The sequence below is a fragment of the Nanorana parkeri genome, unplaced genomic scaffold, assembly GCF_000935625.1.
Source record: "Nanorana parkeri isolate BGI_ZX_2015 unplaced genomic scaffold, ASM93562v1 scaffold107, whole genome shotgun sequence".
In the NCBI taxonomy this organism is placed as follows: domain Eukaryota; kingdom Metazoa; phylum Chordata; class Amphibia; order Anura; family Dicroglossidae; genus Nanorana; species Nanorana parkeri.
Window position 1 is genome coordinate 1546490 of NW_017306375.1, and position 15847 is coordinate 1562336.

Consider the following 15847-nt stretch of genomic DNA (forward strand, 5'->3'; position numbering starts at 1 on the left):
GGTTACACAGGTTGAGAACCACTGGTTTAAATGATGCCAAACTATACCTCTGGGTGTGGTGACCTTTAGTACTGTACGAACTGTAGCAAAAAGTGATGTTAGATTGTGTGGCACTAATGTTTTACTTCAGAAAGCTCTGCCACTGCATGATAGGTAAAGCATCATGTTAACTTACCTCCTGGGGTATATGGAATTTGTCGACCACTTCTAATTCATAGTACATCTGTATAGCACATCTCACCAAGAAAAGCTCAGTCTGTGGCAAGTCACTAAAGTGAAATTCATAAATTTCAGCCTCCTCTGGATCTGGCAGCTCTTCTTGCTGTAAGAAAAGTAAAATTCTAATTAGCTTTATGCTAAACATTCAACCTAATGCTTGTTGCCAGCACCTGCCAGTAGAAAATAATTGGTACCCTGCAGTGAACCTGTACTTTGCAAATGCAGAGCTAATACTTATCTTTTATTTGTTCCCCCACCTGCCGAACCCCTGTCAAAGTCCTTGTGTAAGTTCTGGGTTGCTTTTGAGTTAGAGCTTACACGGGGCAAAAAAAATATCACCCCATTCCCATGTGACTGCAGTTAACAATTGGCCACTTAGGCAGCCTCTTATGTATCTTTGGGTAGTGGAGAAACTCACATGCTCCCCAAACCTAGAAGTAGGGCGTATTTCAAAGGACTCCATTAGATGCCTGGGGTGATGTCAAAACACAGAGAAGTGTAGTATCAGCAGCAGGCAGGGTGGCATATCTGACAAACATGTTATGTTTCGCTCAATTACCAAAGTGTAGGTTCAGTTTAGGCACTGATGTTGAGTAGAATACTCAACATCTAGTCTAGTTAAGAAAGATGAAGAAAGGAAACAGATTGAAGTTATACTTGGGCAGACAGTGCCGGATATACTCTCTCTGCTGCCCCAAGGCCAGGTTCCTCGATGTGCCCCCCTCCCCGCTAACCACCCCCCCCCATTAAAAATGGCAACCAGATGGCGGGAGCAGCAGGGTTAGTTTTAATTTGTCTATTTTTTCCTTTTTTTTTTTCCTTTTTAAATTTTTATTTATGTTATCTTTTACTTTTTTATTTTTATATGTATATATATATTTTAAAATCTTTTCACTTTTTATCACTTTTTATTTTATATAATGTTTTTTTTACATTTTTAATTAATTTTTATTTATTCTCCACTCCGCGCTCTCCATACTGAATGAATGTGCCGTGGTCCCGGGTCCCCAGAGGAGCAGGGGAACCAGAAAACCACGGCGGGGAGGGAGGCAGCTAGCGGGGAGAGGAAGCCAGGTGAGGTGGAGACGTACCATGTAGGGAGGGGTGGCAGGGGGGATGGAGCTGCACGCATATTACAAGTGATCTTGGCGACATCGCCAGGATCACTTTTACTAAAACACTGGCCGCCCTGCTCTACATTTAGCCCTGCTTGCCAGAAGCAGGGCTAAATGTAGAACAAAAAAAAACTAACCGACGGGCGGCTGTGCTGCCCCTCTACTTCCTGCCGCCCCGAGGCCCAGCATCAATGGCTTTGTGGGAAATCCGGCCCCGTGGGCAGGATAAAAGTGGTCTTTTAAAGTGCATTAAGAGCATTGTGGGCATTTTATATTATTAGAGATTACAGAGTAATTCTTTCAATCAGACACATCCTCCCGGGTAGACTTGCAGATATAAAAAAAATACCTGCAAGGCATAGAGCCTGCATCTGTCATGAGCAAATATGGCCATCTCCTTGTGTACATATTTCTAATAATAAACTTTATATAGAAACACTTTAAAAGTTATCAATGCATCAATAATTATTGATTATTAACCTTAAGCTGAAGTCTTTCACATGTGTGTGAACTATTACAAAGATTACGGTTCTCCATTAACATTTGTATTCCAGACATAATATTTTGCATTAATTACATTGCATTACATTCATTTTGGCATTAATTATTTTGCAATAACAGTTTAGAAATCACAATATGCTGCATTATGCTAATAATAATGCTACTTAAATTCAGGAAAGAGATTTATTTAGCAGGGCTTTCCTCTTAAATTCCCCTGACATTCCCTAATAGCTCATCTGTTCCCAGACTCAGTTTATCTAAGTGATGTATCTTCTTCTGCTTACATTTGTATTTGAACTATTACTGATTGAGCTTAATTAGACTTCCACATTAATCATAAGCATTTTGTAAAAATGTAATACAATATGTTTTTTAATGTATTTAATTTCAATTCAGTTATAGTCAATGGATGCATGATTTGTCATTGATACATGATAACAATATATTTCTGCTTACCAATATTTCATACATTTCTTCTTCTTCACACTCCTCTGGTAATCGGTTAAATACTTCCTTAGTTTTCTAAAAAGAGATGAGGCTTTGTTAAAGAAAAATAGCATATTGCGTTCAGTAATATAACATCTACTATCTATTGTAAAAACATACTTTTTTAAATGTGTTTATTAATTTGTTCTGCTAGAGTGAATTTGGGTAGGTTTATAAGCGAAAGTGAAAAGTTTATAGGGAACAAAGTACAAAGATACAAGATAAATTCAGCGGTTGATCCGATTCATACCAGAAAAAATAAATGTGTGATGCAATGATGAGGTCAGCGTATAACGTGGATCAGTAAAAATGGAGAAACTCACCATTAGGTAAGGAGTGTTGCGGAGTCATCGGCGAGGGGTGGAGTCTGTGAGTTCCAAATTCCAAAGCTTCTGGTTGTGGTCTGTTCCTGAATGGGATTTAGGTCTGCTTTTCACTGGTTCAGAGTGGATGTCCTGGTGGGTACGGATGGCACGGAGGCAGAACGTTGAGTTTCTCAATTGCTGACAGGCTTTGGTGGGCGGATCTGTCCTTGGGAGACCTGTCAGAGGATTCTCATAGTGACGCCGAGTGATCCCCATGACAGTGAGATCAGCAGAGTCACGCTTTTTGAAGAGGGGGGAGAGGGAGGGGTCGGGCTGGAGCAACAACGGTGCTGCGGCCATCAGTGACAGTTCGGTGAGCGACCGGGGAGTAGGCCAGCAGTGACACACTATGTGTGTGGAGGAGGGGGCGTCTGGGTATGCCGCGGTGCTGCGGTTGTTAGAAGCAGTCCGGTGAGCAACCTGAGCCGAGTAGCGGTGGAGGAAACTGCTTTTGGCTAGTAAAAACACTTGGTTCGTGCCCGGAGCTGGCAGAACACACAGGCACGAGTCGGGTGAAGGCTGTGTAAGCTGTGTAGAGCGGCTACGCGTTTCAAAGTCACTGACTTCTTTTTCAAGCTATCCGCTGCTCAGCTCTTGTCTCTTCTTCATCTTCCCCAAATGCTCACCGTCTATCACACATGGCTGCAGCACCGTTGGACATTCAGCCCCCTCCCCTTCCTACACATATAGTGTGACACCGCCAACTTTTTTCTTTTTTTTGAATTGTCAACTTGGGAAGATTTCCTTTCACTTCTTATCCTGGCGATGCTATCACTGTGGCCTTCCTCATATTCATTGTATATTGTAAGAAAGGTTACCCCTTACATTCTGTCCTATTGACAATGTTGTCAATAGGAAAGAAGGTGATGGACACCAATTGGACCACAGATGAGAAGGTTGTAAGCATTCCTTACTCTATTTAAAACTTAAAGAAGTATTGGGAGTGTAAAATATGCTTTCCCTGCTGCTTAGTGCCGGCATGGGACTCCAGCTGTCACAAGGCGGCTATATACCAAGAGTTGAGTGATCATGTAACCACTGATCATTATGCTCTCAGTCTATTCTCCCTGCAGAGAGCAGTGACTGTCAGTCATTGCTCCTTGCAGGTATTCCCCCTCCCATCTCTATTTCTCCAGTGTTCATTGAAGAGACAGACAGGGGAGGGGGCAGGCAAGGCTTACTCTAGCTGAGCAAGCTGTCAATCAGGTAGCCATGGTGGATCCCAACAATATTCTTGTGATCCTTCCCAGCAGGAGCATGGCTCTGCACTGTCAACATATAGAGGGTAGTAGGGTAAGTAAAACAGCCTATCAGATATAGACTTTTCCTATAGTATCAACAAAACGTTGGGTATCCTTTCACAGTATTACCAACCTTGATTAATTGCTAAAGGTGACAAATGAACATCATAATCCAGAAAACAGGCCAATGGAAAAACATATGTAGTTGCACAGCTCAGACCTGAAGCATCTGCTGACATTCTAGGCATGCCTGAATGTACTACAATCGAAATTCTAGCTATTAGATGGGGCAGACACGGGTCTTAGAGCTGTGTACTTGGCAAGGCTGGCCAAAGAGCAGGCCAAGTGCCTAGAGGGCCACCAGTCACTTGCGGTAGGTAAGTATGAGGTGGCAATTCTTTATGATAAGGCGTTTTTAATTAGCCACAAATTATCTTTTATTTAGTATCGTCTGGATTTCTAAGTGAAGAGATCAGGAGTAAATGCCATATATAACCACATACACATAACTAATAGTTAATTGAAAAATTAAAATAAAAAAATAGCAGTGTTACTCTACCAGAATTATCTGTAGCTCATCATTGTTGCACTTTATATGATAGTTGACCATGTCTTGATAAATATCTTTCCTGTTCTCCAGTTTGTTTAACTTATCGTATGTGTCTGTATTTAGAACAGACCAGCCAAGGAACTGTGTCAAAGACTGCAGGAAGAACATAGCAAATCAGTATGTTTTATAAGGAATGTTTAATAAATTAGCACATATTAACGTCAATAAAACACTAATGGAGAATGCTTTATGCATATTTTAGTTAAAAAAATACAAAGAAAAATAAATATTATCAAAGCCAGTTCATCAAGATTCAGATAACCCATTTGAAACTCAGTAAACTCTTGAAAGGATAACTCCCCCATACCAATATATATTTCATATTGTACAACAGAACCGTGGAATCTTCACTTAGTAAATAAAATGTATTACATCATTTTTTTTCTCGTTCTTCGGCAGGATTTTATTTTTGTATTTAACAATTAACAATTTAATATATTTTCTATTGAACACAGGAATATTTTTATCATGTTAAATCTGTAGATCTTGGAATAAATTAATGTTGGTAGCAGGGGTTCATAACTGGGGATATCCATACACCTTGGTGGTATGGGAACCAAATAATTGGGGCACAGGACTGGATCTTTGGATAATTGTATATGATTTGAAACAAGATCCTCCTTATTACTGGACTTGAAATCAAAGTGGTAAAATTACCTTGATGTGTCAGATGACACTTGAGTAACATTAACAATAATTGTAGCTGGATGTTTTCATTGCGAAAAATAGCAAAAACCTCCCTAATTGTAGATAACTTCTATATTTGTGCTTTGTCTTTTGTATTTCTAGCCTTCCATATATAAACTAGCGCCAGGTCTATTGACGTGTTTTGAAGACATCCTGGAACCTAACAGAACTGGAGATGATGATGATTTAGACTGTGAAGATGTTGTGAAGACAGATTGGGCAATCCATTTGGGGCTGTAATCATGAAAAGTATTTTGAATTCTGTCCACCAGTTCTCACTGCATGCCCCCACATGCCATTGCTAATTTGTATTCTACTATATTACATTTTATGGACAAGATCACAGGTAGTAAACATTAGGTGTAGCTAAAGCCATTTTTTTTTTTTTAGTTATGGAGAGCTTAAAGGTTTTTATTGCAGTCTGTATCCCTGAATGGAAGCACCCCAGGCATAAAAAGTCCTGGCAGTGTCAACACTCCATGTTACAACTGTTTTTGACTTTTAAAAATTCCCTCTGCCTGCCACCGGTGGAGTGTTTTTTTTTTCTTAAAGTGGACCTGTACCCCTTTCACTAAAAATCACATCAGCGTTCAGCTCTGCACGCTGATATGAAATTGTCTCACATTCATTAGTTAAATAAACATATTTTTCTTTTACTTGCAATCACTGTTTTTCCACTTCCTGTTCCTCTTGGCCATTAGTGATGTTGCCCATGCCTAAGAGATGCATCCTGGGAAGGTTACATAACAGTGCATTGCTGTGAAATCTCATATGTAAACTGCAAAATCTTGCAAAATCTCAGGGAAAGACATTTCCCCCCTGAGATGATGTGCATGGTCACATGTCCTAGTCACATGTGCCAGAGTTCCAGGAAGTAAAGGGAGATGGATTAATCTGTCCTTAGTAAAAATGGTCACTGTAAACAAAATGGAGAGGAAAAGAAGAATAGGGTATGCATAGAACAAGAAAACTGCTATTATCTGTAACAAATTTGCTATGGCCATTACTAGTAGGTGGGTTTAAATTATTATTATGTATTATGTATGTTTTATTATGCATTATCACACTATAAGACATGCTTACTTCAGTTAACACTTCGTCCATTTCATCAAATGGCTTCCCATCCTTTCTGTTGTAAAATGTTGCAACCCCCACTATTTCTTCTTTTTTGTTGACGATAGGCATTGAAAGGACATTTCTGATTATCCACCCAGAGTCATCAACTGCGCCTTTCTATGGAGATGAAAGAACATACTTGTAGTACATGTTCCAGAAAGGCGTCATGGCATTTACCACAAATAGAGCTTTTTTATAAAAGAACAGAGACGGCATTTGCTCTAAGCCAGTTAGGGTAGTGCCCAAAAAGAGACTTACAGGTAAGACCAGAAAGAAACCAGCATCTTGGGCACCCCAATGATCTAGGAGGCTGCACTACAATCTCCGATTTCTAGTTCATCTTTGATAATTTTATGTTACCACTGGTCAATTAAGGAAATAAACACAACAACCATTTACAGGGCTATTCACAAAAGGATGAAGAGTTTGGAGAAAGCAGGAAGAGTGAACAATCTAGGCCAAAATAGCTCATTTGGAAAAAAATTCCAATTCACCTCTTGTTCCAGTTCAGCTACGTTGTCCTAGATTGTTCACTTCTCCTGCCTTCTACAAACTCTTCACCCTTTTGTGAATAACCCTGGTAATCTTTATACATAGTTAAAATTATTATAACCAGCCTGAGAAGAGAGTCTAATTCTGTTCATTCAGTCTGGTCAAACAAAATTACAATGGATCTGTTACACTTTACATCAATTTAAGTAATGATAAACAAATAAACTGCTAATGTTTTTAGTATGTCACTTATTTATAGTTTTCCAAACTTTTGATTTCAACTGTTCCACAAAAATGCACAACTTCAAATTTACATGTATTTGGTACATATCAACTGTTAAAGCTTTCAAGCAAACACTGCAACTGTTAGAAATTTGCTTATCTTACCTTAAGCTAAACTCTCAGTAATCTACTGCATTCGGATTTCAGAGAAATCTTCACATGTTGGTGAGAATATTTGCTTCCTAAAGCTTGTGCTGCACCTTTTTAGCATCCTTGCTTAACCAATCAAATTCAATATTTCCAGACATGACTGAATGCTTTGGTGGCTTCAAATAGACACTGTCACATTTCCCTTGTAGGTCAAAGTGACAGTGTCTCTACAGTGTCTCTACAAAGGACCCCACCGACCCCATTATAATCACCTTGCCTGTGCTTCTTCACCGCACTCTCATATGTCGAAGCCAGTGGCAGTACTTGGTGCATCTTGGTATGCGGGAGCATGTTATCTGCTACCCTGTGATGGTGATCAGGCTAGCATTGTCACATGAGAGAGAGAGTGGCATCACTGCTCCCTGGCTGTAACGGAGATACGAGTGGAAAGGGAACACAGGCAAGGTGAGCAAAGGGGGGCCCTTTGCAGAGATACTGTAACTTTGCACTCCATAGGTGCACAATGCCTCTTTAAGAAACTTAGCATTTATACCTTGATTGTAAGGCTTTCGGAATATGTCTGGTAAGGAGGAGCCTATGGTGGGAGCGCTAGGAATGTACAAACGGGTAAACAAATTGGGTTCCCAGATCACCAGATTACAGACAAAGATGAGTTGGGTGTTGTTGTGCATTACAGCTATATCTGGGTGAAAACTGAAGCTGAATATGTAGGGTGTACTTCCTGTATTCAGATCAAGGCTTATATTTACATTTTGACTTAAGTAAATCTTAAAATCTTTACCTGAAACGCAAAGTAGTCATCAGCACCGGTGTTCATAATGTTGCAAATCTGAAAGAAACACTTCCAGTTAGTATAAAGGAATTCCAGCTTGGCCCAAGTTGTTTCTTAGCCTACAATATAACCAATTTTACAGCTTCCAATTGAAAACAAATGTACATTTCCTTAGTGTACTTCCATTTTTTTCCCGAACTACACTGCTTGAAATACTGAGAGTAATTTACTAAAGGAGTAACGAGAATTATTACATTTCAATATAGTTTGTGAAGATCCACTTCAACTGTCCAATTATGTGAAAAGCAAATGTCTGTTTATTTCACCAGCACATGATTAGGTATTCATAGTGAACACAGCTCCTTGATGAGTGAAAATCCTCAGCTTTTAAAGTAAACCGGTCTCATAGTATGTGATTTAGAAACTTTCTTATTATCAATTTAAACTCTAAGGTAGCATATATGAGGATAGGCTTATCTTTTGTTTTTGCATGCTATATACAGTATTAGTGTCCCTCCAATGCATAATATATCACGCATCACTTATACTTACAAGACCATTTTCTGCAACATACGTGGGCAGTTTACTAACCAAAGCCCAGTGATCTGCTGGTGGATTCCTAAAGTGAAACAAAAAAGATTATGATATTTTATTACACCCTAAAGGGGTCTACTGGAAATGTCCTGTCTGTTTGTGACCACATGTGTGATAAAAAAGAGGTGCCTCCTCACCTGCAGGTCCCAGAATTTCTCAGAATAGAAATTCTTACAGGTTTTACCTGCAGTAATACCAGGTCAACCAAGGAGATCCCATTGTTTAAGGATATATAAACAAAACATTTATATTGGTTTTGGATGGTGTAGGGAGGGGTTGAAATCCCTTTAAGTTTATTTTCTCAGGGGTCTATTCACAAAGCTGTTGTAGGCAGCCGAGTGAACAACGACCCAAAGTGAAGTGATGCAAACACCGTTCGGCTATTCACTGCAGGCTTGTACAGCTGAAATCAGCCGTAGATCGGGTGGCTTCGGGTCCGGCAAACCTGCTCAGCATGTTCGGCCGACCCGAAGTGCAAAAGGAGTTCAACTCAGCTGATTCGGCCTATTCGGCCTATTCTCATAGATGCCGAACAGCAGTGAGTGAATAGCCGAATTTGGCTCGGCTTTTCTGCTCGGTACCCCTGTGGTTCCGAGCAGAATAGAAAGACACTTAAAAAAGTAGAAAAAAAAATAGATTAGGCGGAGCTAGCAGTGACAGCTAGCTCCGCCCAACTGTTTCTATTGGCCGGGATCAGTTGTCATTAGAATTAGAGCTTGTCGGAGCCAGCCAGGGGATATGAAAGCCGACTCTGCTAAGCTCTCATCCTAAAGGTAGAACAGCGTCTGCTGGTTACCTAGTAGCCAGCAGACGCTGTTCTGTCATTATTATGAGAGCTTAGCAGAGCCGGCTTTCATGTCACTGCCGGCTCTCCTAAGCTCTCGTCGTAATGACACATGGGCGTCCCTGGGTACCTGGTAGAGAGCAGCAGTGATTTTACAGCAGCTCCCCCGGGTTCTTAGTGTACTCAGGAGCCTTCTGTCATTACACACTGAACCCGGCGGAGCTGCTGTGATTTTACAGCAGCTCCACCGGGTTCTCAGTGTACTGAGGAGCCGCAGTGTAATGACAGAAGGTGTCCCTTCTGTCAATTGGGCGGAACTAGCAGTCTCTATTGGCCGGGACCAGCTGTCATTACAATGAGAGCTTGTCGGAGCCTGCGGTGATATCAAAGCCAGCTCTGCTAAGCTCTCATTGTAATGACAGAAGGTGTCCCTGGTTACCAGGTAACCAGGGACGCCTTCTGTCATTACACACAGAACCCGGCAGAGCTGCTGTGATTTTACAGCAGCTCCGACGGGTTCTCAGTGTAATGATAGAACGACATCTCTGGTTACCTAGTAACCAGGGACGCTGATCTCTCTGCAAGTGGCCGGAGCCAGCTGTCCGCCCAGCTGTCGGAAGCAGGCTGTCGGCCGGCCAGCTTCGAATTTCCCCTGGGCTCAGTCGAGCCAAAGCATATTCCTGAATAGCCCGTACAGCAGCCCTGAACCGAAGGGGTCCTGGGGCCGAAGCTACCCAAAGGATCAGCTGAAGCTACGGTTAGATCCTTCGGTAGCTTTGTGAATAGGCCACTTAGTGTGTGATGCAACAGGATATCTTTATAAAGTGAGGGTATTTACCTTTATAGAATAGTGTTACCAACGGAATATTTAATTTCACCACCTGTTGTGGTAATAACTGTAAACTTTTGGATTCCTCATCATCTCTGTCTTGGGGACAATGTTTACCAAAATAATAGATAGCAAGGGTGAATCTCCTCAGCCAGGATGCAGACAGTAATAAAAACCTAACGCTGGTTCCAATCCTTTCACACTGTATCTAAAATTGCCTATACATACAGGGGGGAATGTATTAAAACTGGAGCAAACAGAATCTGGAACAGTTACCCATGTCAACCAATCAGCTTCTCTTTTCAGTTTGTTCAGTTGAGCTATGAAAATGAAAGATAAAAGCTGTTTGGTTGCCATTCACAATTGCTCCAGATTCTGACTGCTCCAGTTTTGATAAATCTCCCTCACGGTATGTCTATACTGTACATAGGCATTAAGCAATATGTATCAATACATATACATATACAATCCCTACACAGACACTTTAATTATTAGGGAGCAGTGGGCAGAGGGGATCATGGTATTTGAATTTCTTGATAGAATAAACTCCAGCTACATTGGAAAATGTTGGGTTTCTTTTTTTCACTGCAGACCCAAATTTGAAGGGTGTAATTTAGATAGATCCTTTCACTATTAGCAAATTGCTCAAAACACAAGCAGCATGAACCAGACTGAACGATAACTTAGTAAATTACTTAGCATAAATGCAATTATTTTAACATCAGATGAACAATTACTTTCAGGGAAAAAAACATTTAGTAAAAGCTAAAAATGCAAGCAAAAAAAAAGAAAACTTACGGAATGACTTTAATCTCTTCTTTTCCATGCACAATATAGTCGATCACTTTATAGAAGGATATTTCCTGGAAAATGTAGAAGCAAATACTTATAATAGTATATTAAATATTTAGATGTCAAATATTCTAATGACATTTTTGGGCTCCATTTACTAATGAACCGATCTGAGAAATAAACAACATAAATAACCCAAATCTATGGAATCACTTCTTAAAAGTGTTTTCTTGACTAGTCAGAACCGCCAATAGCGCACCATTTGGAATTGGCATTGCTTTAGAATCTTGTTCCAAATTGCTTAGTATCAGCTTTGTCCAAAGGAAGACACTTGGAAGATGTTTTTTGTAGTTAGCAATCAAGTTCAATATTTTCATTAAAGTTGTAAATCTTTTAGTGAGGAAGTCTTAATGCAAACAAAAAAATGTAACTGTTTACATCCAGCATATCATACCTATAGCAGGCCAAAGATATTAAATAGTAGTCTAATGTACATATGTGATATCTCCTATGCACAATCTTTGCATTAGAGGGTGTTCATTGTAGAACAAGTACTTTGAACTGAACTGTGTTGATTCTGTAGCCCTTGTTCTGAAAGAATCACATATTGGTAGTGGGTCATAGTGGGAGTGCCATAGTGCTCACAAAAATGTGTGCTTGGGGTACAGTGCATGGTTTTCTACCCACGCCTAAGGGTTCCCATAGACACGAGAAGACAGTCGCCAATTCAGCTGTTTTGGAACAAAGTTGGGCTGAGAAATCATGTCTATTAGTTCCACACATACTCTCAGGAGAACCAATCAGTATGGCAATTTTTAAAACCTTTCTAATGACAATTTTCACCCTGCGATAAGTGGTACTGTTTTCCTCATCATCCCTCCCTTCTTGGTTCACTTATACTATTATTATACAGGATTTATATAGCGCCAACAGTTTGTGCAGCGCTTTACAACATAAGGAAGACATTACAATCACAATACGATTTAAGACAAGATGGTAAGGAGGGCCCTGCCCCTGAGGGCTTACAATCTAAAGAGGAGGGGCAAGTGATATATGAGAAGGTAGCTGGAGCCAGCAAGTGGCTGGCTCCAGCCGCTTGCATGCAGAAGAAAGATCAGCGTAACCAGGGAGTTCTCAGTTTGTAATGACAGTTCAGCGCCCCTGGTTACCTAGTGACCAGGGACGCTGTTCTGTCATTATAATGAGAGCTTAGCGGAGCCGGCTTTGATATCACCGCTGGCTCCGATAAGCTCTCATTGTAATGACAGCTGGTCCCGGCCAATAGAGACTGCTAGTTCCGCCCAATTGTTTTCGACTTTTTTTTCGACTTTTGTTTTACAGTTTTTCCATTCTGCTCGGTACCACAGAGGTACTGCTCGGCGGCATTCGGCTATTCACTCACTGCTGTTCGGCCTCTATGAGAATAGGCTGAACAGAAGCGAGTAGCATGCCAGAGGTTCGGCTCAGCTGATCCAGATGTTGGATCAGCTGAGTCGAACTCCTTCTACACTTCGGGTCGGCCAAGCATGCTGAGCATGTTTGGCCGACTCGAACCCAGCAGCAGCAAGCCGATGTATGGCTGATTTCAGTCGGTATGCGGCTGAAATCAGCCGTACAAGCCTGAAGTGAATAGCCGAACAGCGAACTCACTTCACTTCGGGTAAGTTATTCATATGGCTGCCATCGGCAGCTTTGTGAATAACCCCCATTGTTTCAATAATAATTATTAAAAGTAGATAAATGTAGATTATGAAATAAAAGTAGATTAAAATACTCAGAAGCATAACATGCATATAGGCATATACAACATCAATCCAGTCCTCTGGACTCAATGGACAGCATTGCACAATGGAGTATTTAACTATCACTGGGCTCGCCTGCGCAGTCATCAGCGCTTACGCATTTCAGGAGTGTAGCCCCCTTCCCCAAAGCTGACTTTAAATCGCTATTATGATTAAATAAATTTTGGTGAGTACAAAAAATACTTACTCTGCCATCTGGAGTCTTTGGTCCAGAATATGGTGGCACTTCACCCATTAGAACTGGCCACTGGTCAAAAAATTCCTGCAGAAAACCAGAATGATAAGAGCCATATTACTTTTAAAGATAAAAATGTGTTTTTATTTTACAGTAAGAAGCAAATACAAAATATACAGTTAATCTTAATATATACAGTACAGAGTGTATCGTGCAGCACTGATCAAATTAAGAATCTTAATATTTTTAAATATTTGAGTCTAATACACAAATAAAGAAATACAAGGGAAAACTATACATTCTCTTCAAAGAAGAACTCCAAGCGTGTAAAATATTAACCCTTGCAGTTTGGCTACCCCTGCACTGCAAGAGTTAGGTGCTCATTTTGGTCTAGGGTCTACAATAAAAAATATACTCACCCGATCCTCGGTCCTGCCTGGTTGCTAGACAGCTCTAATCCCCATCAACATCATCATGTCTATGCAAGGTCTATTCACATGTATTGGACATGAGGATGCCGAGGGACATACCCCAGTCAGAGTGGAGGGTGAGAGAGGTGAGCACTTACTGCCACGTGACCAATGATCAGGTGAGTATATCTTCTTTATTTTAGACCCTAGACCAAAATGAGCACCTAAACCTTGCAGTGCGGGGGTAGCCCCACTGCAAGGGTTAATATTTTACATGCCCAGAGTTTTCCTTTAAACATTAGTATTTAGTGATTAGCGTAAACTACCTTTGTTTTCGTCATATCGAGAAGACCCACAGAGTATCTATCACAGTTAAGGAAGGCGCGGACCGTATAAAGTGCTTTGTGAAACTGTCGTTCAATGTCTGTTAGCTCTTCAAAGACCTTGTTGGCTGACCACAACAATATCTGCAAAAGAAAAATAAGAAAGGTAGAAATGGGTAGCACACTATGGCTTCCAATGATCTGTGCCATGCACAAAAGGAGATAGAATCAAAGTTACTGATTAGCTTTCAAAAGCAAGCAAATCGAGAAACACGCTATACCTGGCCTCTTCTAGTCTCACAGTTGTGAAGGTAGGATAGGTGATACACCTTGAGAATCAGGTTGGCAAAGTTGAGGTACTTAAGGAACATCTGAAAAACAGTGCAACCACAAATTACACATAGCATCTATTAGGTTAAACATGCAGTTAGTAAACAGACATTAAAGCCAGAAAAGAAGGTTTCCTTACAGTGATATTAAAGACAAAATATACAGGGGCCTGCAGGGAGAAGCACCACACAATTCAGAAAAGTGTGTGTGTGTGTGTGTGCGCGCGTGTGCGTGTAGGGGGGCGGGGGGTGCAGTTTGAGGGTTGGGGGTCTGTGGAACGCTATGTTCCTAAATGTGTGTGTGACATGGAACATGATATTAAAGGTGGAATTAGCCTTTATTAAGGCAAAATGCAACATTGAGGCAACCATCCATAGCAATTCTTCAGCAATTATCATTCATTGTTCTAAACTGATAAGAGATGGAATACACTTTTCACCTCATGTTTGTTCTTTGCACAGGCTTAATAAATAAGCCCAAATGTGTCAAGTCATGTGAAATTGTGTTAGCATAGTGGTATTGGAAAATTCAGAGTAATCAAAGGCACAATTAAGAACTTTACAATTTAAATCACAAAGAGATAAACCTCCCATCCACACAAATCTGTGGGCATTCATTTGTTTAAAAAACCATGCGTTATGCTGTACCATGCTGTATTACTTAAAGCAGATCTCTAGCCAATCATAACAAGTAAAAAATGAATAGATAAATGATAAATATTTTTAAGGAAGAAGGTGGAGTTTGTGACGTCAACCACCCCACCTGTCCACCTTGTCCAATCAGAAAACATTTTGGGATCTATTCACGAAGCAGCCGACGGATATAGCCAATAGCAAACTAGCATTGCATTCGCCCTCTGCTGCAGTTCTCCATCAGGTCCACCACTACTGATTGAGAGCAGCAGAGGGCGGGAACAATAGCTAGTTTGCTATTGGCTATTGCAAATTGAAATAGCCAATAGGAATCTAGCAATGCATTCCTATGGCCAAAATTAGTTTTTTTCTATTCTGACACGGCTCCATGTCAGAATAAAGAAAAAAAAAGAAACAGCAGTGTTTCTCTCCTTGGCGCCTGGGAGAGTTTTTTTTTCTTTCTTTTTTTTGACGGCAGCAGAACCGCCGGCCAATAGAAAACAGTTGGGCGGAGCTAGCTGCTAGCTTCGCACAATCGTTTTCTATTTATTTTTTTCTATTTTTTAAGCTATTTTTCTGTTCTGCTTGGCTGCATTCGACTATTCACTCACTGCTGTTCGGCATCTATAAGAATAGACCAAACAGCAGCGAGTAGCCTGCCGAAGGTTCGGCTTAGCCAATCCAGATGTTGGATCGGCTGAGTCGGACTCCTTCTGCACTTCGGGTCGGCCGAACATGCCTAGCATGTTCGGCCGACCCGAAGCCACCTGATGTACAGCTGATTTCAGCCGATATACGGCTGAAATCAGCCGTACCAGCCTGAAGTGAATAGCCGAACAGCGTTCAGCTCACTTCGCTTTAGGTCGATCATTCACTCGGCTGCCTACGGCAGCTTAGTGAATAGACCCCTTTGTATTCATTAAAAAAATACAAGGGGTTCTCTGAATGGCAGTGGTGCCAAATGAGTGACTCCTTGCTATGATTGTATATAGTGAGGGCTACTACATTGATTTTCAGCATCCCCAGCGGCCCTACGGATATCATATATGGATACTTACATTAAGATAAGCTGGACCAATGTAAGTTTGCAAAAAAGATAATTCCTGGAGTTTCACATTATTAATGATTACAGATCTGTATTTTTTTTATTAACCTGAGTTGTATTCATTTATATCTTTA

The 15847-nt window shown here is 40.7% G+C and overlaps 1 protein-coding gene across 1 annotated transcript in view; it reads right to left on the bottom strand.

Moving 5' to 3' along the window:
* Window positions 1–15847, bottom strand: part of PDE6A (phosphodiesterase 6A) — a 67778-nt gene that overhangs the window by 17440 nt on the left and 34491 nt on the right. The window contains exons 3-12 of the mRNA XM_018553060.1: window positions 13988–14077; window positions 13710–13850; window positions 12986–13060; window positions 11003–11067; window positions 8550–8616; window positions 8007–8054; window positions 6308–6457; window positions 4487–4630; window positions 2292–2357; window positions 176–322 (exon numbers count right to left, since the gene is read on the bottom strand). Of these exons, the coding sequence (XP_018408562.1) occupies window positions 176–322; window positions 2292–2357; window positions 4487–4630; window positions 6308–6457; window positions 8007–8054; window positions 8550–8616; window positions 11003–11067; window positions 12986–13060; window positions 13710–13850; window positions 13988–14077 (993 nt within the window). The remainder of the gene's footprint in view (window positions 1–175; window positions 323–2291; window positions 2358–4486; window positions 4631–6307; window positions 6458–8006; window positions 8055–8549; window positions 8617–11002; window positions 11068–12985; window positions 13061–13709; window positions 13851–13987; window positions 14078–15847) is intronic.